This window comes from Zonotrichia leucophrys, chromosome 3, assembly GCF_028769735.1.
Source record: "Zonotrichia leucophrys gambelii isolate GWCS_2022_RI chromosome 3, RI_Zleu_2.0, whole genome shotgun sequence".
Lineage (NCBI taxonomy): Eukaryota > Metazoa > Chordata > Aves > Passeriformes > Passerellidae > Zonotrichia > Zonotrichia leucophrys.
The window spans coordinates 90977090-90999907 of NC_088172.1; the positions used below are offsets into that span (position 1 = coordinate 90977090).

General features: G+C 46.1%; 1 protein-coding gene across 1 annotated transcript in view; it reads right to left on the reverse strand.

Annotated features, from left to right (window-relative positions):
• SLC1A4 (solute carrier family 1 member 4) overlaps window positions 1–16550 on the reverse strand; it is a 33865-nt gene extending 17315 nt beyond the window's left edge. The window contains exons 1-4 of the mRNA XM_064709225.1: window positions 15957–16550; window positions 6777–6819; window positions 5612–5674; window positions 371–537 (exon numbers count right to left, since the gene is read on the reverse strand). Coding sequence (XP_064565295.1) covers window positions 371–537; window positions 5612–5674; window positions 6777–6819; window positions 15957–16483 — 800 coding nt within the window. The 5' untranslated portion in view covers window positions 16484–16550. The remainder of the gene's footprint in view (window positions 1–370; window positions 538–5611; window positions 5675–6776; window positions 6820–15956) is intronic.
• Window positions 16551–22818: the final 6268 nt, after the last annotated feature.

The following is a 22818-nucleotide window of genomic DNA, read 5'->3' on the forward strand; positions in this document are numbered from 1 at the left end:
CAGCCCATAAACTTTTCCAGACTCCAAGGAATCAAGTGAGATAATGTATTTGCTTATTAATAGGCAAGAGAAAAAAAATCAGCATTAGGAAATACTGAGTTTTCTTTCCACTAAATAATCAAAATGGAGTCCTGGAGAGGATTTATAGGCAACCCTTTGAAGTTCTCCAGCCTGATACCTTAAGCTATGAGTGATTGTCTCATTACAGGGCACAAGCAAGGAGAGAAGACCCCATGGTGTGATATCACAGCATTCGCTTTTGCTGTGATGAGGGATCTCACAGGAAAGAGCTGGACAGAGAGATGAAAACTGAGTTTGCTGGTCTGAGCACAACACTGCAGTGCAGATGTTTCTGCAGCCACACACTTACCACATAATCCAGGTAACCAAGACCATTGTTGCCTCATTGAATGAGTTAAAGAAGCGAATCAGATCTTCCCCCTCCGGGCCAAGCTTTTTCAGTGCCACTCCTAAAACCAGAGCAAACAGCACCAGTCCCAGGATGTTCATCCCTCTGATATCAGTACCTACAGGGACCTGCAAAGACAAAAAAAGAAGGCTTGTTACATGTGAGAATAGGACAAAACCCAACAAAAGGGTCATTTTGTTGCTGTCTGATTGATCTGAAATCAACAAGCAGAGCCTATTTTGTCAGAGGGAATCAAGGAGATCTGGATGCAGCTCAGGTACAAACCTGCCTAGTTATGAGCTGGCATGGATTCACTGAGAAGGAAAGGGCCTGCCCATGTGCCCTTCAATATAATAGCTGTGCTCTCAGTGACCTGAACAAGAAAACTCCCCAGTTTACTCAGGACTTTAGTGCAATGATGATACCAAGGTGAAAACCATGAGAAAACAACAAATGTTATGAAGCAGAAGGAGGGGAGAAAGGCAGAGAAAGGCAGCAAACCGTGGCAACCTACTCCTTCATTTGTCCATGTCAGCTGTGGGAGATAGGGAACAGAAGAGAGATACCTTCTCAGAAATCTGTCACTGCCTGGAAAAGAGAATAAAAACAGGATCCACCTATTGACAAAAACTAGTCTGCCCACAGGTCTGCTCTGTGGTTAGTCCTTCACGGTTTGCTTCTCAAAGAGAGCCAGAGCTCTCTTTGGCAATGCAGTATCATATGAACTGAATGAGTACTCTTGTGGCTACATAAAAATATAATTGTTTTGACAAACTGGGTTTTTTTCTCTCCAACTTGGCAGTACAAACATGTCAAATCGTTGTTTTATTTGGAAGAATTTCCATAACAGATGAAGTTTGTGTACAAGTTTTGGCCTTTTGGCTAGTTTAAGTGGACACTAGCTCAATGCTAGGAAAGAAAATACATTCTGAGCTAAAAGTTTGAAAGTAGTATCAACTAAAAAACTCAGGATACTGATCTGCTAAATCTGATAAAACCAGCCTGCTTAAGATTGATGTTTTTTCTGGAAGTACACTGCTGAACTGGACTGTCTCTCAATGGCAGGTGGAAATAAAGTCCTGCAGGGAAAGGGATAAAATGTAAATTATACACAAAAGCAGGAAGATTAGACTGCTGTTAAGGGAAGTGTTTACAAACAGTGAAGGTGCTCGCTTTCTTTATTCTCTAGGTAAAAAAAAAAATAGTTATAGAATCTGCAATTTTTATGGTAGTTGCTTGTTTCAGGGTTAAGCTGCCACTTTATTTATTTGATTCCTGATTGAGAGAACTGAGAACATAGACAGATACTAAACACGAGGTACAGTGTATCTCCAGAGATGTCTGAGGAAACATGCTGTCACACACACTAACACTTTTCTGTCTGGATAGTTTTGGCTATATTGTGTTTTTTCTGAATGAAAGCTCTAAACTCTTCTGCAGCTAGAAAAGTAAAGACAAAACAAATTACCCCCTCCTATGAGCTAAACAAACCATCTGTGCATGTGGGATGTTATAAAATAACATATATCATTCTATACTGGGTTTGTCTGATACAGGGGTAATATGAAAAGTGCAGCTGGAACTGAATTTTACCATAATGGGCCCAAACCATTCCTCAAAAAAAATGCTAAAAACAGTGAATACTCTCTTGTTTTGGTTCCCATTCTGGGAAAAAAAGGGTATAAAGCTTTGCCATGAAACAGAATTTCAGTGTTTCAGTGCTTTAAGAGCCCAGCATTCCAACCTGGATGTTGCTGGGAGAGAAACTCTGTGCTCTCCACAATGACAGTACATGGACCTCGGGGAGGTCTCTGTCCACCTTGCTCCCAGCACTGTGGTAACTCCTGCTGCTGTTCTCCAAGTGCTCACACTCACCAGCACTGCAAGCCTAGATTCTGTGATCTGGGGACCCCTGACCTCTTGGTGACCAGAAGCTGACTGTGTGTGTCACTGCCAAAAGCTTGTGAGCTGTATCCCCCTACTTGCTGCCATCCTGTCCCCATTTTCAGGCCTTGCTCTCCCTTGTCTCTCACTGATTTCTTTACAACACACAACACTCACCATCACCTCCCAACACTGCAGATGTAGGCAGGAGATGCACCACTTCCCTAGAGCAGAAACTTATTGCAAGAAATTTCTCCCTGCAAATCCAGGGCATGATCCTCAGCATTGAGGGAATTCTACCTCATTGCAACACCACACGGAACGAGTCCAGCAGAAAATCTTCAGCGGAAGATCCTCACAATCCCAGCCTCTAAAACTGGCAGATGCTGAACAGCCTTTTTGTATTCTCACACAAGAGTGCATCACCCCAAAGGGGCAGCCAAACCAAGCAGCATTGTGGACACCAAACAAAAACAGCTTTAATGAGAACTTTGTTCCTGGACAAACTACGGGACACGTTATTGTTTGCCTGAAATTATGCATTCTCTTAGGAAGATTCATGGAGCTCTTCTGGTCCTTGAATCTCTCTGAAGATCCCATTGTTTGTTAGCTCTTGAAACAAAATGCTTATCAAGGAAACAACTGCTGACATTGAACAGTCCCAGTAGTAGGTGGCTGAAAAGAAAATGCAGCCATGTGATGTGAGGAAGAAGAGCAACCACTGGTTTGTGTATTTTTACTCCTGTCCAAAGAGGAACTGAGCCCCCCCAGGCTCCCTGTGCTGCAGATGGTAAAGTGAGATAGTCTGTGCCCCAGGAAGTCTTGCTGCCAATGAGACAGAGAGGATGTAGCCATAAAAGCTGGGTAAACATGAGGTGAGCATGTGAAACAACAAAAAAGGACATGGCTGAGCAAACAAGTACATGTCCCACTGTTCACTTCATCAGTGGGGGAAGACAGAGCCTAGTAACCAGTGGTGGGGGGGAATATAATCAATGGAAATTTTTGCTCCACACTATTCATATGGAAAGTTGAAAGAAAATATTTCTCCTCTACACTCAAATATTCTGCTGATGAAAGAAAAAAGTAGATAGGAATATGATCTTATTCCTCTGGAACCAAACTTCTGTCACTATGACATCCAAAATTCATACTCTTCTTTCCAAACTTAATCCTCATCTATCCATAAATACTATAGCTAGACCAGTACTAAAACTGAGGTAACAAAACTGAGATGATGCTCTCTTTTTATTTGGTCTGTTCTTCCCTAGAGACAGTAGGGCGTCTTCTGGAATTAAAGAAGCTCAGTCTGGTTTTGCTCCAACAACTTAAAAAAGGTTTTGGAAAAATAATAGCAGAAATAACCTTTACATCATCACAACTGTTGGCAAAAACAGGCAGCAGTGGCATATTCAGAATATTTTTTCTGATGTTACATCAAACAGGAGACTGATAGGCAGGAAAAAGAGAGAGGAAAAATGAAACAAACAATGTTGCATTTTAAAGGGCCAAAAGATGCATTCTTATCTCTTAAGGAAAAGTGATGGTGTTGAACAAGCATTAAAAAAGTACTTGACAGCAGCACCATTTTCAATGGATTTGGTTAGCCTTAATCCATGCTTGGTTGCTACGGAGCCCATATCAAACCTGACAGTGAAGATAAATAAAAGATTTACTCCCATTTCACTTACCCTTGCTTAAATGTCAAATAACTCAGCACTCTGCAACAAACACACAAATCCAAGTGCACGTTCCTACAGCCTCTCATACCGAGCGTGTTTCAGCAGCACGAAGCTGCAGGGGCGTGCCCTGCCCGAGGGCACACAGACACAAAGCGCTCCTTTGGGATTCCCGGTGACATCCGTGTCACAGAGTCACACATCCGTGTCACACGGGGTGACCGCGGAGCCGGGCTAACGCCACCAGGCAGGGGGAGCTGCCTCCTCCCCAGCAGAGCTGCTCACCCTGGCATGCCAGGCTCTGGGACAAGGCACAGCTTTGAGTGCTAATGCCATCCAGCAGGCACCAGTGGAGCTGCTCACCCTGGGATGCAGGCTCCCAGGCAAGGCACAGCTTTGTCCCTGCTCGGTTCACGCGTCATCCCAGTCACCTGTCACCCTGTGTCTCCGGTGCTGGTGAAAGTTCAGGTCAGGGCTGGAAGCAGAGTTCACAAACACTGTTCTGCATCACCTGCTCACACACCACGCATGGGGAGGAGAAGGTAATGAAGCCAATGCTTGCTGTGCTCAGGGATAGGCTCCAGAGTCCCTCTGGGTAAGCATAAACTGCTCTTTCCTTGATGGTTTTACAAACTGGTGGGCAAACCCCAGCTGAGCCCTTCCATGACAAATGCAAACATTACAAGTCTCTTGCCCTAGGGGAATTCAAATCATATTAAAAACGTATTTACCCAACATCTGATACTGAGCTCAGACAGCCAGAATGAGCCTGAGGAAATGAAAATCACCTTGAAAGTAATTTCTCAGACCAGTCTCCCAAAAATCCCATGGCAGCACATGAGACACTTTATTTGGAGCAAGGTGACACCTTGCAGGCTGGGTCTCTGGGTCTGTTTCACAGCTTGCCGCTTGTAAGACAACAGTAACTATTGCTGAGCCTGCAACATGTTGGCTCTGGCCAATAATAAACATGTTCGATAGCCCTGTCTGCAGGAGAAATGACACTTAGTGGGATACAGAGCATCTCTGGAAGCCCCACCATCTACATATGGAAGGTGCCACTCTGCTTTGCCTACACCTACACACCAGTTCCCTTTTTGACACCATTGCAACAGTAGCCTATTTGTAATCTTCTGTCTGTAATTTTTACTCCTTCAGACCACTTGTTACTGCTTCAAACAAAATTTCAGCAACGAGAAAAAATTCTCAACCCAACAAATTAACAGATTAAGAGCCTTGGGTAGAGGGATAAAACCTCAATCTCTTTAAACTCTTAATGAAGAGAAAGGTTTAAGGGACATACTCGGCCAGCCTGATTGCTATTTAGTTCCAAGTCTACAGAAAGTTATCTGGAAACATCAGGTAGACTCACTAAAATTTAGATCAAGTGAGACCAGGTCTCAGAAAGCATGGCCTAGAAAAATAAAGTGTCATGGGTCACATCAGTTGAGCTCAACCCTCCTCTCAAGCACAGCTTTCTGTTGTGGCTGTGGGTACTCATTCAGCTTGTGTGTGTCTCAGTTCCAGGCAAATAAAAGTACTTGTTTCTTTCTCAAGACTGCTGGAAAGGATCAAAGGCTGTGAAGTAGTCAAATATTACTGACAACACTTTGTTTAAAAACCTAAGAAATGACCTTACCTTTTCCCATGTGATATTTCCAGAGGTTGTGTTCCTGAGCAGCAGCTGATAGTCTGTCGCATACTGCAGGTAAAAACAAAACAAAACCAAATAAAAATGGTGAGGCAGGCATTAAAATTGTCAGCAAAATACCTAAAAACTAGGGCAACAATTACTTTGATAAACAAACTAGACACCTCACAAAAGCAGGGCACTTCTTTGGGCTTGTTTTCTTTTAATATGAAAGGAGGGAAGGAAAAGCCTCTGTCCTTGTCAATTCCCTGTGACAACAGCAGCACAGAGGAAAAGAGGACTGCTTTATTTCATCCCTGAACACACACAGCCCTGACACTAGAGGCATCACAACATATCCTTCTCATGGTGTTATTTTTGTACTGCTTCTGGTTTTACTCATGGAATATTGACTCGTACTGTATTACATATTCATGAAAAATGGAATGTGATTTTAAGAGTTTGCCCCTGGTTTTGATACAAAAGCAAACCCCCCATGAAGGCAAAAGCCATTATTTTGCTCCTGTATCATAAAGAATCATTCTGCCCTATGACAATATCCTCAACACTCTCTATCCTGACATATAAAATTAGCATTGACAACTAAATCAAAATCTTTTTGGAGCCTTACAGCTCCTATCCATCAGTTTAAACCACACTATGTTCTGGTGCCAGTCACCATCCCACCACACTGTCTCTGTTGGAAGGGAAACCAGGCTGAGTAATTAATCCAGCAAGGGATACAATGGAAACTACTGAATAAAACCATCAGGCAACAGGTAATGCTTACACACATGGGAGCCTAAAGGTCTACAGCCCTGTCTGTTCTGAGCCCAGCTCTAAACTACATAGCCAAAGGATTCCCAGCTAGCTCCTGCAACATGGTCAGCAGTCTGGCACAGGACTGCCACTGCTGCCTAGCATGGTACCCAAAGTTTAAAGAATATTTTTGGTGAAGGTAGAAAAGATGGGCTTTGAATACGCTTTTTTTTGAGGAATATTGTTCAAATAATTTGCCATGGAAGTTGTATGTCTCACTGTATCATGTGCTTTTAAAAACCCTACCTTCTGTAAGTAAATTAACTTCTGGTATTTTCTACACCATCTTTCTAGTCCTCTTCTAATAAAAGAGCCTATGCATGTAGCTCATGTCCAAAGTCCTCACAGATCTTACCGTTTCAAAAGCTGCAGCAACAAGATTTGCAGGGAACAGGTTTCTGTAAAAGACAAACAAGAAAATGAAATATGTCATGGAGAACTTCTAAATAAATGCACCAATGTGTATTACTCTCAGACAGAATGGCTTTTTCAAAGGCAAGCACATTGGCACTGGTGAAGTGTGTAGCACAGAAGATTCTCCAGCAGTATGGAGCTTGCTTGGCTGACATGAGAGAGGTGACAGGTGCTTGCTGCCACACCTCACCTTGTGGGCAGGGCCACAGAGGCAATCACACACAATGCTGGCTTTACACACCCACTGCCCAGTGGCTACGGAAACTGGTTCAGCCACACCACCTGCAGCACCAGCTTATGGCCTCCAGTGTCAGGCAGGATTCTAACATTGCTCATGTGATTACTCTTCACTCACAGCATCAACATGAAGGACAATCCAATCAGCAAAATCCACTTACGAGAATGGCTTAACCCTTCAACACAGCAAGGCCAGCTTCCCTGATCACCAAGGCAGAGCACAACAACATCACAGGCCAGACCTCTCTGCAAGGACTTAGACAACACAGGTGGAAAGTACAGGCAACTCCTATGGAACATCTGAATCCAGCAGTGCCTTCACACAGAAATGCCAATCTAGCATCAGGTTAGTGCAGAGAGGACAGCATGCAAAGTGATGTACACTCTTTCTGACCATCCAGTATGTATCTGCATACAGGAAATCAAAATCATGAACTGGACCAAGCAGGGCATTCTTCCAAGCTTCTTGTGGTATCTTATAGTTGGTTTTAATGCTCCAATTCCTTTCTCACCTTAGGGGAAAGAGCACGTGTTCCCCCTAGCCAAATGACAGCTCTTGGTTTTCTGTGTCAGAAAGGGAAACAGGAATAAAAGCTGATCTCTGGGGTCATGGCAGGACCACAGCTGGAAAGGGCAGGAACATGTTGGGTATCAGCTGAAAGTACTGCCAGCAGAAGGCATCACAGAGGCACTTATGGTGCCTTACCTGGGTAAGGAAACACAAGACCTTACCCAGTGCCAGTTAACTGTGGTAAAAAGCATTTGGACAGCTGCTCCCCATCCTTTGCTCTTTGTGCTGCTCTGAGGAAGCTGCAGCTCCCTCCAGGCTGTGCCCTGCTAACTTCCCCCCATTTTTGCCACAGTTACCCAGGCAAACATTAAACCAGGCTGTGGTCATTCCATGAACGGCACGGAACGCGCAAATCCAAACCAGAGCAAGAAAAGGAGCAGCAGAGTCAAATCTTTGAAAGCAAGAGGGAGATTAAAATGTGGCCCAGATAAGGACTTTGGCCTTTGCATGGCTCCATTCTCCTGCCACACAGGGAGTTTTCCCACAGCCTTGACAGCAACTGTAAAGGACATGGAACTTTGTCAAGCACCTGTCTGCTGTGAAATACCTCAGCCTCTCTCTCTCTGATGCACCACAAGTGTATTAGGAGGATTGCTGCAAGAATAATTTGTCTTCTGGAGTCTACATTCCACCAAGCATGAAGGGAAGAGCAACTTTTTCTTCTCATAAGCTGACCTTGCAGCTGTCTGTCTGAAAGCAGGAGAGCTCCCCCTCACTCAGCAAAGACACTCAAGAACTGGCCAAATAAGATCAATGGAACAGCTAACATGCATCACTTCTTGCACAGCTGGAACTCTCTGGTGGATAAAAACCTTCAGTAAAGTAAAAGCAAACTTGCTTTTATCAGGAGTAAAATATCACGTATACAAATGGGCTCATGCTGTTGGGAAAAGAAAGATATTTCTTTTCAGCTTTTCATAGCAGGATGATTATTTTTCTTCAAAAAAGAACTGACTGGACTTTGAAGAAGCAAAGAGATGAAAAAAGACTGAAAATCAACCAAAAATCAATTCTTTCTTTTTTCTTTAAATCAGCTTTTCCATCCTGATGAAAACAAAACCAAAGGAAACAATACTAAAGCCTAAACAACATGGTTCTCCAATGTTTAAATGTGGCCAGGAAACCAAACCCTCCATAATTTGCACAGTATGTCAGGCATGGGCCTCAGTAACTAAACATTAACTTATCTCCAAGCATATACTTAAAGCACACAGTGAAGTGATGCCAGCAACCCTGTTACAGCAAGGCAAGGGGCAGGTTCTTACTTCAAGTGTGAACAGTGCTAAAAAATAACCTAGAGTAGACACTTTGCTTTATTCCTCCAGCACCAGTCGCAGGACTTGACAATTTGCCAAGTAAAAAATTTTGATCTTAAGCAGCTCATAAGGAGTTTTATGTTCTGTTCAATCCAACTTCTAAGTACACCTGACTGCAAAATACCAAAACCACATAAAATAAAAACAGCTCCTCTGTTTCAAATCCCAAAACTTAAGAACAAAATGTGTCGGCTCATAAAAAGCAATCTACAAATAAATGGCTTATCTTGGAGGCACGAGGTCTGCACAGACTACACTTATTGCTCACCTAAGATCAGCCAGCTTGTGAACTAAATTAAACTTTAATTACAGGTGGGTCAGATCACAAGTTCTTACCTTTGGATGGATTTGTGCAAGAACACCACTGCAGTGCCTGAAAAACGGGGCAAGATGCTGCGTGCCTTGGGGGAGAGATAAAAGCTGGCTGGTGACCTGCCTGGGCCCATCATGGACTTACTTGTGCCTGCAGGGTTTGCTCCTCATGCCCTGGTAAGGTGAAGCTCACCCATCACAGAAACCCAGACACAGCTCTGTCCCTGTGAGCAGAGGAGCTGCATGGGGAAGTGTGGACATCCCTCCTGCGAGGGTGAACCAACAAACAGGAAAGCTGATGAACTGGGTAATTGGGCATGCAAATGAAATTTGGGTGTCTGCCAGTTGTTTTTTCTGTGAGGACCAAAGGTTTAGAAGGTTTTTGTGCTTTGAAAGCCTGTAGCAAATGTGAACATGGAGTTTAGGGAAATCACCCTGGCTGTATGGCGGGATTGTTGACTGTTTCTCATGGCCCCATCCCCATGCCCTGTGCCAGAGAACACGGTCGTCTTTCTGAAGCAGATGTGGATTATCACAAGAACACGGTGCTGGCCAGACCTGGGTCTGGGAGATAAGGAGCCCAGCACAGCAGTGTGGGATCAGACAGCCTTGGCCCCAGATGCAGGGAGACAAAACTTGCTGCACGTGGCAGGAACCAGACAGGCCAATAACACACCATGGCAGGGGGACAGACGTGCTGCTGTACCCCCCGTGCTCCCCTGCTGCCAGCACCTCGCTCCACACACACACACAGACCCCAAATCCTTTGTGCCAGAAAAGTGAGGCACAGACAGGCTTCACTCCCCTCACCAAGCACCAGGCAGGAAAGGCTCTCTCTGTCTGCTGCAAGTTGTGCAGACAGCCCCAAAAAAGCCGTATCAGAAATCCATCTGACAGCTGCCAAGAGGGACAGCTGTGTCCTGGGGCTGAAGCAACAGCTGGGCTGAGCCAAGAAACCTCCATGTAACTGCACAACACAGGGTGAGAAAGCATTCTTCTCAGATCCTCTTAAAACAGGAACAAGAAAGTAGTAGCACCAAGGGCAGATGTTAAGTGTGTATTTCCTGCTTGAATACTGTGCTCATCACACCATCTCCCTGTGCACAGCTGGATAAATGCACCTTTCTTCCCGTGAAAAGCTGCTCCCACCAGTCAGAAATGGACCATTACTCCCCAAAAAGATCCCACTGTACTTCTGCTGTAATAGAAATCTTTAGTTTAGCTGCAACATCCATTCTTGGGAATCCCAGACAACTAAGGGAATCTGGAGCTGGCAAATGGAGAAAAGGAGGGCTGTAACTCTCCTCCTTCTCCATTTTGATATTATGGTCAAATTGCTCTCTTCCTTACAGGCCTGTATCTTTCCACCAGAGGGATGAGGATTACACAGGAACTCCTCCATTGTATGTGTAAGGGATTATTATTAACAACTGTTTCTAAATGATTCGTTTGCTAGAGCTCTGCAAACAACTTTGCCCTGGCAGCAAAAGCATGAAGGGAAATCCAGGCAAATGGAATGAAACCCTAAAATACTATGCATTCCTCTCACATTGCTTCTTACAAAAAGGTTCCACTTCTGAGGCCAAAAACCTTGGTGTTGAAAAACATACTTTTTTGAGGAAGTCTACAAAAAAATAGTCTGTGTTGGTCATCTCCAGTTTTCAGGTTTTTTTTTTCAATGGTACGAATCCACTTGCAGCAACTTTATTGCCATTTGTGGCAAAATGCCAGAGCCCAGGTCAAATTCCTCCAGAACCTCTGCTTATTTTCTGTCCCAAGATTTTCCTTCAACATCACACAGCAATTTTCTTCATCTGCTTTTTGATATGTGGATGCACAACACATGCCCTGTACATACTCATATCTGTGAGTGTGTGCATTTGTTTTAACACAGAGAAACTTGAAAATGTGTTTACTTATAGCAGATATTTGACACATTTTTTGTCTTAATGGTCCAATCTCTATTTTTGATGCTTGCAAAATAAAACATAACTGGGGGGAGTCAGTTGTAAAAGGCAACAAATGAAGGAGCAGAAATGTTCAGAGGCTTACTAAAAAAACCCTACCAGAGAGTGCAGGCACATGAATGAAAACAGAGTTCTTCCTACAGAACTCATTCCAGACTCAGAAAGTGACACAAGCAAGGTGGGACAGTTATCTTCACTTTAAGAACCAGCCATCAGCTTCAAACCCAGAGGTCAGCCTGTCTCCTGGGCTAACTGCAGCCACTGCCTGGACACTTTTTATTCTATTTATGAATTCACAGGTGGCATCTCCCCCTCCCCTCTAACAGTCACATTTTACTGTCTTTCCACACTGGGATTTCAGAGATGGCTTTCACGGCTGCTGGTTTGGGGTGACTCACTGGGAAGAGCAAGGCTACAAGGAACAAGTGCTACTGGAGCAGCTGGTGCCCAGGAGAGGGTCACTGCCACTCTGGCCACCTGCTCTGCAGCCCAGCCAGCAAAACACAACTGATGCTTCTCCCTGTGCTCGTGTCTGCCTTCCCTGCGGCTCTGAAGACACCTGGAGCAAAGGAGGAGCTGCTGTGGGTGCTCCCTTTGGCAGTTTGGCTGGTAACATCTGGCAGACAGACAGAAAGGGCACTGAGAAGCAATAAAATTTAAACAGCTTTTGCACTTGCTTGGCAAACTGGGAAACCCTGACCTTACTGCTTGGGGCAGACGTGTGGACCTCTGTGCACTCTCCCTATTAAAAAAAAGGGATTACCTCCTTCCCTTCCCAGATTCTTACAGCTAGGGTTGGATTAAAAACAGAATTTCCTTCTCCAAAGCCAATTTCACAGTTGCAAAACATGTTTTCATCCCAAAATTGGGCAAAGAAAGCCTGTTTCAGATCCTTTTTTCCACTAAAAAAAATTTGTAAAATACTCTGTTGAAATGTTCCTTTTTTTGATGAGTGAGATTCTCTACTTAAGTCCTTTGTATAAAATGACAGCAAAACATTGACCTCACTGAAATGAAATGCCACAATCACCCACCATGGAAATTTTGTCAGGATCAATAGGTTCCTGTGAAACTGTTCAATTTTGTTGAATCAGCAAATAGAAATCAGAGCTAGAACAAAACTCTGACCTTACTGAAACATTCAGCCGTGACAATTGCCCATCAAAAGTGTTAACAGATCAATAGATTCTTGCAAAACACTTGATCCTGCTGTTCCAGCTGCTTTCCAGCAAGCTGCAGGTGGGCTGTGTGAGCAGGTGGATGGAGTCCCATCCTTGGGACTCCTCTCCCTGGTTACATGCAGGGCACAAGCACAGCCAAGCTGGCTCTCCCCAGTGTCACCTTCTCAGGTGGGGGCTGAGCCCCAGAGCCCACCACATCCCAGCCAGCCCCTTCCTCCAGCTGCCAACCACTTCACAAGCAAGCTCACAAGCTCTCTTTATTCTCTATTGCTTTATCTTCTCCACCAAATGCACGAGTAAGAGAAAACCCCAGAAATTCTAAAATTTCCCTTCACTTAGGGAAGGAATTGTGACAGACTTAAGGAATTCTAAGATCCTGCTCTGAGTCCAGGGAACACCCCACTTTCTGGGTGCCTTTTTTAACGCCATCAGCCTTGTGGAAGTAGCTCTTGGAAGTAACTCTTGCTGGATCCCCTCCCACAGTCACTGCCCTTGGCCATACTCGTCTTTAGGAAGCTCCAAGGATCTGCCCACATGACAGACCTGAGATGAGATGAGCCACCAGCATTCCTGCTTCGGGGCACAAAAGCACCCTATGGCAGCTCTGCTGTCCCCTCCCCATGTCCCAAGGCAGAGGACAGTGTGCCTACGCCCTGACTGGACATGCTTAGGGCTCACTAGCCAGAAGGGAAACCAGGAGGGTGCTCCAGCACCTCCAGCCAGACAAATCAGACCTGGAGGTTATGGTCAATGGACAAAACCAAACAGAGACAGCCTCTGGGTTCACCAGTGAGTCATCTTTCATTTGATACCAAAGCCCAAGATAAATCTTTTTTCCAGAGGTCATTTGTCCATGCCTAGATGCATGTCTGTGGGGAAGGTTTAGACTTTGAAAAGGAAAACCAAGAACTAAGCTGGCTTCCAGACATCACTGCACAATGAAAAGCAACACCTTGAATCATTCCCTAAAAGACTTCCCAAAGGCAGAGGTGATTGCAGAACCAAATAGTGACACACGGCTGTGATTTCCTCTTTGCTGTTTCTTCCTTGGGTCATGTTGTACATTGGTTTTCAGTGCTGATAGAGGACTCAGTTTACCTGCCTGCAACTCATTTTTACCTCTCCTCTGAAACCAAGCAGCAGCAAAGCCTTGAAGGACAGTCTTGTGCTACACTGAAAACAGAGTTTTCTTGCATGAAACAGAAAGTTTCATGGCCAAATGAGATAAAAGGAGAAGCAAAGAGGAGGATGCTGTAAGACCCACCTACACAAAAAGCAATCATTTCAACCCTCCAGGCCCTATAGAATCATGGCTTTGTTATCTCAAAATGAGTTTACTAAGTTTCATCACAGCAGGGACCAAGTTCAGCGCTCAAACCAGAACACCCAGGTTTTCAAGAGCAGTTAAAAGAGTAACATTACACAGCAGAGAGATCCTAGTTCCTGAAAATCACATACTCTCTCCATCCCTCAGTCTGTCAGGGATTTGTGCTCAGACTGAAAGCTTTAGTGATGGCTGTGTCCAAACACAACTTTTCTGGACGGGATTTCGCTGTCACTGCTGTAACAACCTGACAGCCCAGCAGTGTGCCTGCAACAGCCCTTCCTTGGGGTTCCACGAAAAAGCTGTATTCACAGCCCCCCATACATGCATTACTGAGGGAAAGTTCCTGTCCCCTCACCTCCAAGAAGGAAACTCCTCTGCAACCCACCATGCTTTCCCCAAGCCTCATCATTATGAGCTCTGCTTTGGAATTAGGGACTCAATCCCATCACCATCATAACCCCTTTGAAGATGAACTCTACACCTGCATTTACAGACCAGACCAAGAAACAGCTGTCTCCTCTGAACTTTAGATATTACCCACAGCCTGAAGCTCACTGGAACATCCCTGGCCTGTTCCTCATCTCCATCCTGCTCCATGATGCCAGGTGACACAGGATGTAACACCAGGATGTGCTGGGCAGCCACCACTACAGGCATCTTCCCAACTCTCCCAGGTGTGCCTACTCCTATTTATTTTTTGGCAATTTTCCTTCACCTCCCTCCCCTCCATTCAACAACAAATCACCACCACAGCCAGACCACCTACTCCCATTCCTGCTATTCCTTCTTAACATGCTGTCAGGAACTGCTGGTCCTTAAGAAAGGTCCTTAATTGTTGGTTCTTAAGAGAGGGAGAGGTGAGCTAAGGACACTGAGGCATGGCTGCCAAAGGAACAAACCAGACTTAATTTCTATCCAAAGGGAACATACTTGTCTCAGGGGGAGAAAAGGACATTAACCTGAATTTGTAAATACAGTTCTGGGTTTGGGGTATTTTTTTTTTTTTTAGAAAATCTTTTTATCTTTATTGAGACATCCACTTATCCAGAGAGAGCAAAAACATATCTCAGCTGAAAAACTGGACTCATAAAAGCAAAGCAAAGAATCAAAATAATTAAAAAAAAAAAACCACTTAGTTTTGTAATTACTGGGATATCGACTAAGCTCAACTTTCCAGCCACTTCACTGTAACACACACAGGTCACCTCCCTTATTCTTGTGTTTGTACCTGGGTGCAAAGCACAAGGAAATACAGCCGGAAGCCCAATACTCAAAGCACCATCCGGATGCCTGACTCGTTTGTCTGTGTGCTCCTATCCCAGACAGATCTCAACAAGACATGGGCTTTGAGAAAAACAAAAAAGGTGAAGTTTGCAACTTTGCAAGGAGGAGTAACGATACACTAAAACGCTATCATCTGATTAGAAGTGGAAGCCTTGCTTCCAGATAGATTTGGGGAATGCAAGTCTTGTCCTGGAAAGCTGCAGAGGTAAGAAGGGAAGCTCACAAACCTACAGAGCATCCTTACACGGGACTATGTTTAGGGTATGTCCTCCATGGAACTACAGGGCTGTGTTTCCACGTGCACATCTATGGGAGGGCACTCTAAGAGGCAGGAAAGCATTTGGATGAGGAGACTTGGTAAAGCGTTGGAGAATTAAAAAAAAAAACTGTGTGTGAGGGATGAGAGGAGCTGCCCAGCCCTGCCCTGCCTGCAGGAGACAGGCACCAACAGGCAGCAGGGCAGGGAAGGTGCCAGGGAAAGCCTGCCCTGCAGCCGGCACCCAGGAGCCGCTTTCCCTCCAGGCAGAACCAAAAACGGGCCTAGGCACCCAGAACTCCGAGCAAGCCTCGACTCATCCTTGCAGCCACCCAGGCAAAATTGAAAACAAAGCGGGGAGAAGCGGAGCACCAAGCCTACACCTGACCGGGCTGCGGGTACTTGGGCAGAGAGCCGTGTTTCTGGAGAAACCAGGATTAGGATGAGGAGGATGGTAAAATGAAGAAGATAAAGAAGGAGGTTAAGGAGAAGGAGAAAAATGAGGAGAAGGTGCAGAAAGAAAGGTGAGAAGATGCAGGAGGACAAGAAGATGAAGGAGGCTGAGAAGGGGGAGGAGGGCTCCCCGGCTGCAGCGTGCAACACTGCCGGGTCTGTCATCATCCTCGGGCGGCGGGAGGGCGGGGGAAGGAGGGGAGCGGGGCGGCCTCACCTGATGAGGTCCAGGAAGGAGTCCACCGTCTCCTTGCTCTTGGGGAGCGCGCCCGGCAGCCCCAGCTGGGTGTTGAGCGCGGAGGCACCGGCGCCGGGGCGAATGATGAAGCCGAGGGCGACGGCGAGGCCGGAGGCGAGCAGCGTGGTGCCCAGGAAATAGGCGACCGCGATGCCACCCAGGCGGCCGAGCGAGCGGGTATCCAGGCTGGCGGCGCCCGACACCAGGCTGCAGATCACGAGCGGCAGGATCACCATGCGCAGCATCCGCAGCAGCAGCTCCCCGGGGAAGGCCAGGTAGGAGACCTGTGCCGGGCTCAGCTCCGCGCTGCGCACGGCGGCCCCCAGCGCCACGCCGGCCACCACCCCCGACACCGTCAGCAGCACCAGCGCGTTGCGCCGCAGGAACCCGCGGCAGCCCCGCAGCCGGGCCCCGCCGCCCCGCCGCTCCTCGGCCGCAGGGCCCTCGGCATGGCCGTTCCGGCCGTGGCCCGCCTTGCTCTCACCCGCCGCCGCCGCGTCCTCCATGCTGCGCCGAAGTGCGGCTCCGCGTGTGCCGCTAGCGTGCGGCGCTCCAGGCACGGACTGAGCGGCGGGCCCGCCCCGCCCAGTGCCGGGAGCGGCACCGCCCCGCCCGGGGGAGGGAGCGGCAGCCCCCGGCCCGCCCCGTGCCTGCCCGGCCCGGGCTGGCTCGGCGCCATCGCCGGCTCTGGGCCCGCGCCGCTCCCCCGCGCCCGCCGTGAGGCGCCTCCGCGGCCTGAAGGCCCTTCCGTGTCCCCGCGGTGGCCCAGAGATCGCGCGTGTCCCACGGCTTACACATATCCCCATCACCTTCCCGCCCACCTTTGTGTCCCTGTGGGTCACACTTGTCCCTCCATTGTCCCCCCTCAGTATCCCTATTGTTAGTACACACCGCTGTAGTGTCCCCATAATTCACATGTGTCCCCTCCATCGCGTCCCCTCAGTGTCCCAGGGCTCACAAGTGTCCCCTCTGTTCGTGTCCATGACCCCGTGGATCACACGGGTCCCCTCACAGTCCCCCCTCAGTATCATCAGAGTTCTTAACACACCCCTGCAGTGTCCCCATAGTTCACAGATGCCCCCTCAATGTCCCTACAGCTCACACATGTCCCCCTCCCTATTCTCGTGGTTCAATAACGTCCCCTCGGTGTGCCCGTGGCTCACACATGTCCCCCTCAGTGTCCCCATGGTTTGCATACATCCCCATCAGTGCTCCCACAGCCCACCTGTCCATTCAGAGACCCCCTCAAATTCTTCACAACTCACACATTGTCCCCATCAGCGGGGTTCACCTGTGCCCTCAGTGTCCCCCTCTCCTCTGCAGGAACTTCTCACAGAGGCAGGAGCCACTCTCTGCACCAGGACAGGTTGTCTCTGTGTCCCCTGTCTACATGGTCAAAGCCATTCAGCAGGTCCATGGGTTCATCCAGGGACTCTGAGCACCCTTCCTTGAGGAACCCATGTCTCACCTCACAAGCTGGTTGTCTGAGGAGCAGACAGTGTCAGTGATGATACACAGAGCTGGAAAAGGGCACTTGGGGCTTTCAAACCACAAGAGCCTTGTGGGTGCACCAGTGTCATGTTTGCTCACAAGGGCACTTCCAGGAGCTCCAGCTGGTGTTTGGACTCTGTCAGGGGCTCCATTTCAGCTCATTCCCTTGACATCAGCAAAGCACAGCCTAGCAGAAAACATGCTGTGAAAACAGCCAGCCACACATCTGCTTTTTGAGTAGACTGCATTAATTAAGGTGACTGACAGGGTGTGATGCAACAATAATCCCGATTTAATAAGACTTTTCTGTTTTCCAATCTCATGGATAGGCCTGAAGATCGCTATATCATGGCTGGAGCTCCTGGGAATTGTTTGTGTGTAAATAGGTAACAACACCACTGACAAGCAGCTGTGTCTACCACCATCCACTTTAGACCTTGATGAAAATTCTTGATTCACTCTTGCTCTGAAATTAGACTCATGATACTAGCACATTCTTATTGATTTTGTATTTTTTTCCTTGATAACTTTCCCTTTGAGTAACACTTAGTTTGTTGAAGTCTGTGAATCAATGTCCCATCAAATCAACAGATATAGGAAACAGAGACTAAACAGGAAAACAAGTATCTGCAAACACTTTTAAAGACATACAATTCCACAAACCTCAAAAAGAACAAAAAAATTATTTAGATCTTTTAAAATCGGGTTTGAATTTTTTTCTGCAAATAGGTTTGTGAATAATAAACAAGTTGCTGTCCAACATAATTGTTTCTTTCTCCATCAGAAGCATTTCGAAAATGGTTTTTAATTAATATTTTCAGAGCAGTCCTTGTGAAAATGTCATGCTTCATTTTATCCTTGCATTTTTCCCTGCCCTTCTCTCTTGATCTCACATTTTTTTTCTTTCAATTTACCCATGAAAAGGGAAAGAGAAAAGCAGAAAAGAAATTACAACAGAAAATTATCATATAAATACAAAAATATGGAAATCTATTCCTTGTTTCGGACAAGAAGAGATTCTAAAAACCAAACAACAAACATAAATGCTGTTCCCTTGAGCAAACTGAAAGCAAGGGGAGAAATTCAGGAAAGTGTAAGCAAGAAGAATGTATTAAATCAGAAAAGTCACTGATAGCGGCACATGTATGAGACCAGTGCAAGAACCAACACGGAACCTTTTCCACCATGTGACAGTGGACTCCTTCTCTCTTGGAGCATCCCCTGTGTCCTTGTGGGACTGACCTTGCTCAGAGCAGTGCCATAGAACTGCCAGGGGGCCTGCAGAAACACACACCTCCAGAACTGTAGATCCCAGTGAAAGTTCTTGAACCCATGCTGAGGCTGTTTAGTCATAGCCAACCCTTCCAAAACAACACTTTGACATAGGCATGCTGGTGTCAAGCTTCCTTGTCAATGACACCATGAGAATTCCCCCTAATTTCCCCTTCCTTTTTCCCCCTCTCTTGATTGTTTAATTCAAATACTGATCCAGTTATCCTTCCTCTCTTGACATACCTCCAGATGTCAATGCTTTTGCCAACAAGAAGACAACAGAGCACATGAACCTCCCACCATACAACTGGACATCATCCCAAAGATGTTCTAGGCAATGCTAACTGTTTTTCCACCCTGTGAGAGTTCATGGATGGCTGCAGTGATTAACCCTGAAGCCCGCTGGCTTATTCAGTAGTAATCGTTGACTGATCCATTGTGTCATGTTTTCATTTCAGCGCTTGTAGATCTTGGGAGCTTTCCAGTGAGTGAGTCTGCATGCTTCCAATGTCCACCCTGTTGGTGCTTCTAAATTAGGGATTTTGACTTTCCCTCTTGGAACCTGAAGATTCTTTTTTTGGCTTAAGTGGCTTTCAGCTGCATAGGGCTAGGGTGCTTCCTCCAGAAATCAGCAGAGGGATCATGAACAGGCAACAACAACAAAACAACCAGAAAAAAAATCCAGTTACTTTTAAATAAATTTTTCAAAATCCTTTTGCTTTCAGTGAAAAAACAGCCAATATAGTTTTCACCACTGGCCCAGTAGGAAGATGTCATGCTGTTTTCCAGTCAAATTCAACTTGATACCAATTTTTGATGGTAGGTATTTGAATTCCGGCCTCAGTGGAAGGAATGAAAAAATCTTAATGGCTGTAAGGGAACCAGGACCTTCCCTTCTGTGTTTCATCTGCATATCAGTGCAGATGGATGCTGATAATAACACCTGGAAATGTAAGATTGTAATGCCCCTAGGAAACAGAGGTGATTGTTTCTCACACCTGTGGAAGGTCAGCACAAAGACTGGAAGAAATCAATTTTGAATTTCTTTGCTAGGGGAGGAGAGGACTGCCTTCAAAGAGCTGTTTGCAGCTCCCTGAGTCTCATGCCTGATACATACAAGTCTCAGCAGCTGGCACAGGTTAGAGTAGCCCTCAGGCCACATTTCCTGCAAACCTGCATAGCAGCAAGAGTGCAGAGAACACTCATTGTGCCACCTCCGCTTTCCGTGTCTTTCCTGCTGCTATTTCCCTGTTCCTAAGACTGGCAAGGTCATCTACAGCTTTTTCTTTGGGTCTGGCTGCTGTTTGCTCTCTGTTTTTGGGAGACCCAGTAGAAACATCAGCAGGATTCTAGATAAGTAATCCATGAGTCGTCTCCGGCAACTGCTTTGATTTGAAGTAGTTTGAAGACTGATGCCTCAAAGACATGGTGGGGAAGAGGGAACAAGATGAAAGGGAAGACTGCAGGAAGGGACTGTATTTTATACCCATGTTTTTCAAGAGAAGCCTGAATAAAGGTGCTCCCAAACTTCCCACCGGAGATGTGCTGGGCAGCCTGCAGTGTCCTAAGGGGCTGTATTACAATGTGGCCTTTTTCTGAGGAGGATTCATGAAGAGCACATGGGAGAGATCTTGTTTTCTACTAAGCAAAATGAAGTCCTCAGAAGAGCCACAGCACGTGAGCTGAGGCAGGAAGGCCTAGAGCACTTTCTTGGTATGCAGACTTTAGTTTGGCAAGAAGACTTTGTTGGGCCTGGGATGCTGAGCAATTTGGAGCGACTCCAGCCCCGTTGCAGAAATCCTCTGTGTCTGCATCTGGGAGGAACAAGAGATGTGTTCCTCGGCTCTTCCCAGTGCCCCTGGCCTGCTCACCTCATTGCAAGCTGGATGCAGGACCAACCACCCATGTATGGTTACCTGGATTTACCAGAATGAGCCAGATTTCAAGACATCTGAAACCACAGAAAGAAACCCCCTGGCCTCCTGTGATGACAGAACCAAAGAATATTGCTCTGGTCCTGCTTCGTTTAGGTTCCTGGCCAGCAACTGAAATAACACAGTCCCAAACACAATCCTACTACAGTGTCACATGCTGATTCAGCATTTCTCCAGGCTGGGTAAGTGTTCACACCTGATCAAAAATATTCTGGGTAGGAAAAAAAAAGTCATCTGTAAATGCATTTTCTATTAGCAGAGGCAGGCAAGGAATTTTGCAAATACCACTTGCTTGCCCAAACTCCAACAAAATATAAACTCTGCAGACAGGGATGGTTGACCCAGGGTAAATATTTAACTTTATCCTTCAAAGGTACATGCAGTTTTACCAGAAAGAAGATGAAAAATATAGAATAATACCCACACACACATACCTTGTTTACTCTAAGGATCCTCTCAGAGCTCTGGAAACAAAGTTATACTGAGGCAAGAGTAATTTTTAAACTGTGTGTGTTGTTCCCTTTTTCAAAACTATTATAATATGAAAACATGAAGGAAAACCAATCACCTCCCAAGAACAGTAGAATTTTTTTCCTTCATAAGCTCTCTCTGAGGTTTTTCTTTGAGTTTAAATCAAGAAAAAGTAGGGAAAAGTAGGAAAAAAGGGCAAGAACAAGAAGAGACATTCAAGATCTTGGATATGTGACAACCTGTCCTAGCAGGGGACATTGCCTCTAGCTGGTGGGGGAAATTCAGGGTCAGGCTTTTCAAAACTAACAGGGCTGATCTGAAAACAAGCAGTGAAGCTTTGCTACCTAAGAGCGAGGGAAGCGACCAGAGTGTCTCAGCCATGGGAAGCGTGCTTGAATGAAGAGCTTGAAAATGCTCCAAGTGCCTGCTGATTTTTCCCATGGTAGTGGGTTGATAAAGTGCCTTGCCACTGGCAGGAGGTGGATAAGTTGGACATCTGAGGGTTTGCCTGGCATTCAAGGATCCATACACAAGCAGAGCATGCATTGATTCACATCAGTCGTATGGAATATGCTATAAAAAACCACATTAGGGGGGAAAAAAAAGCGTGAGCAATTTCTGAACGCTGATTGTGATTCAGTGGCTAAAAACAACAAGGAGAATCTCTATCCTTACGTATTTCATCCCTGATTACAGTATGACAATGAATACTGTATCCCTGATTATGGGTGACAGTAAACTGGGATGACAGCAAACAGGAATGACAAAGCTTCTGCCAAGAAACATAGGGGAGCAGGCAGCTGCCCTCTGTCCACTGTAAGGCTGTCTTCCCATGCCCTCAGTTCATGCAGGATGTGACATGGCCACACCAAGGAGCTATGGGAGCCAATGTGAGGACCAAGCACATCTGAGAATTAACTGGAAAAGAACATAAGGGTGAGCAAAGCAACAAAGTGGTATTTTCAGAGAATGCTTTCCAAGTATCCAACAATCTGCATAATTCCAGGTGGTCCTTCCATTAATTTTCCACCTGGAAATTTGTCTGCTGTGTTTTTTCAACACCATCATCTCTTTTCCAAAGAAGTGGTCAATCCTCTGCAGAGCTCACTGTATGCTTCCGTTACCCTCTGCACCTCTCCTGATGGAGACAGGTAGCTACCAGAACTGCATCCACTAAAAATCTCCATGTTTGCTACAGTCTGTGAGATACAGATTTAAGAAGGTTTTACAGCCTTTTGCCTCTGTCCTCCAAGGCTACTGTTCAGCCACCAAGTGCAATTCCCTCCTTCATGAGGAAGGGAATTTGGCATTCTGGCTCAGGAGACATTATTAGGCTCATGAGTCTAAAAAGGTTGTAGGTCTCTGAGGCTGTCAGTCCTTGAATTTCTGCTCAGAGGTAATCCCAGGCAGCTCCTCAGTGGAGGTTTCTCTTCAGCCAACCTGCCCATGTTTTTGGAAACTCACAGAAATACACTTCCTGTGAGATTTCTACCCTTAAGCAAAATATTCAGTGGAATTGCATGTTGGAATCAAGTGCTGTTAATGAGGGACTAGATGGAGTCAAGTAGAGACACATCTCCCAGTGGATGTGCCAATGTACCTGGCTAAAACTTACCTTTATGTTCACTGCCGTCCCCGCTCTCTGTGTGACTCACAAAATAGTTCTCGTGATC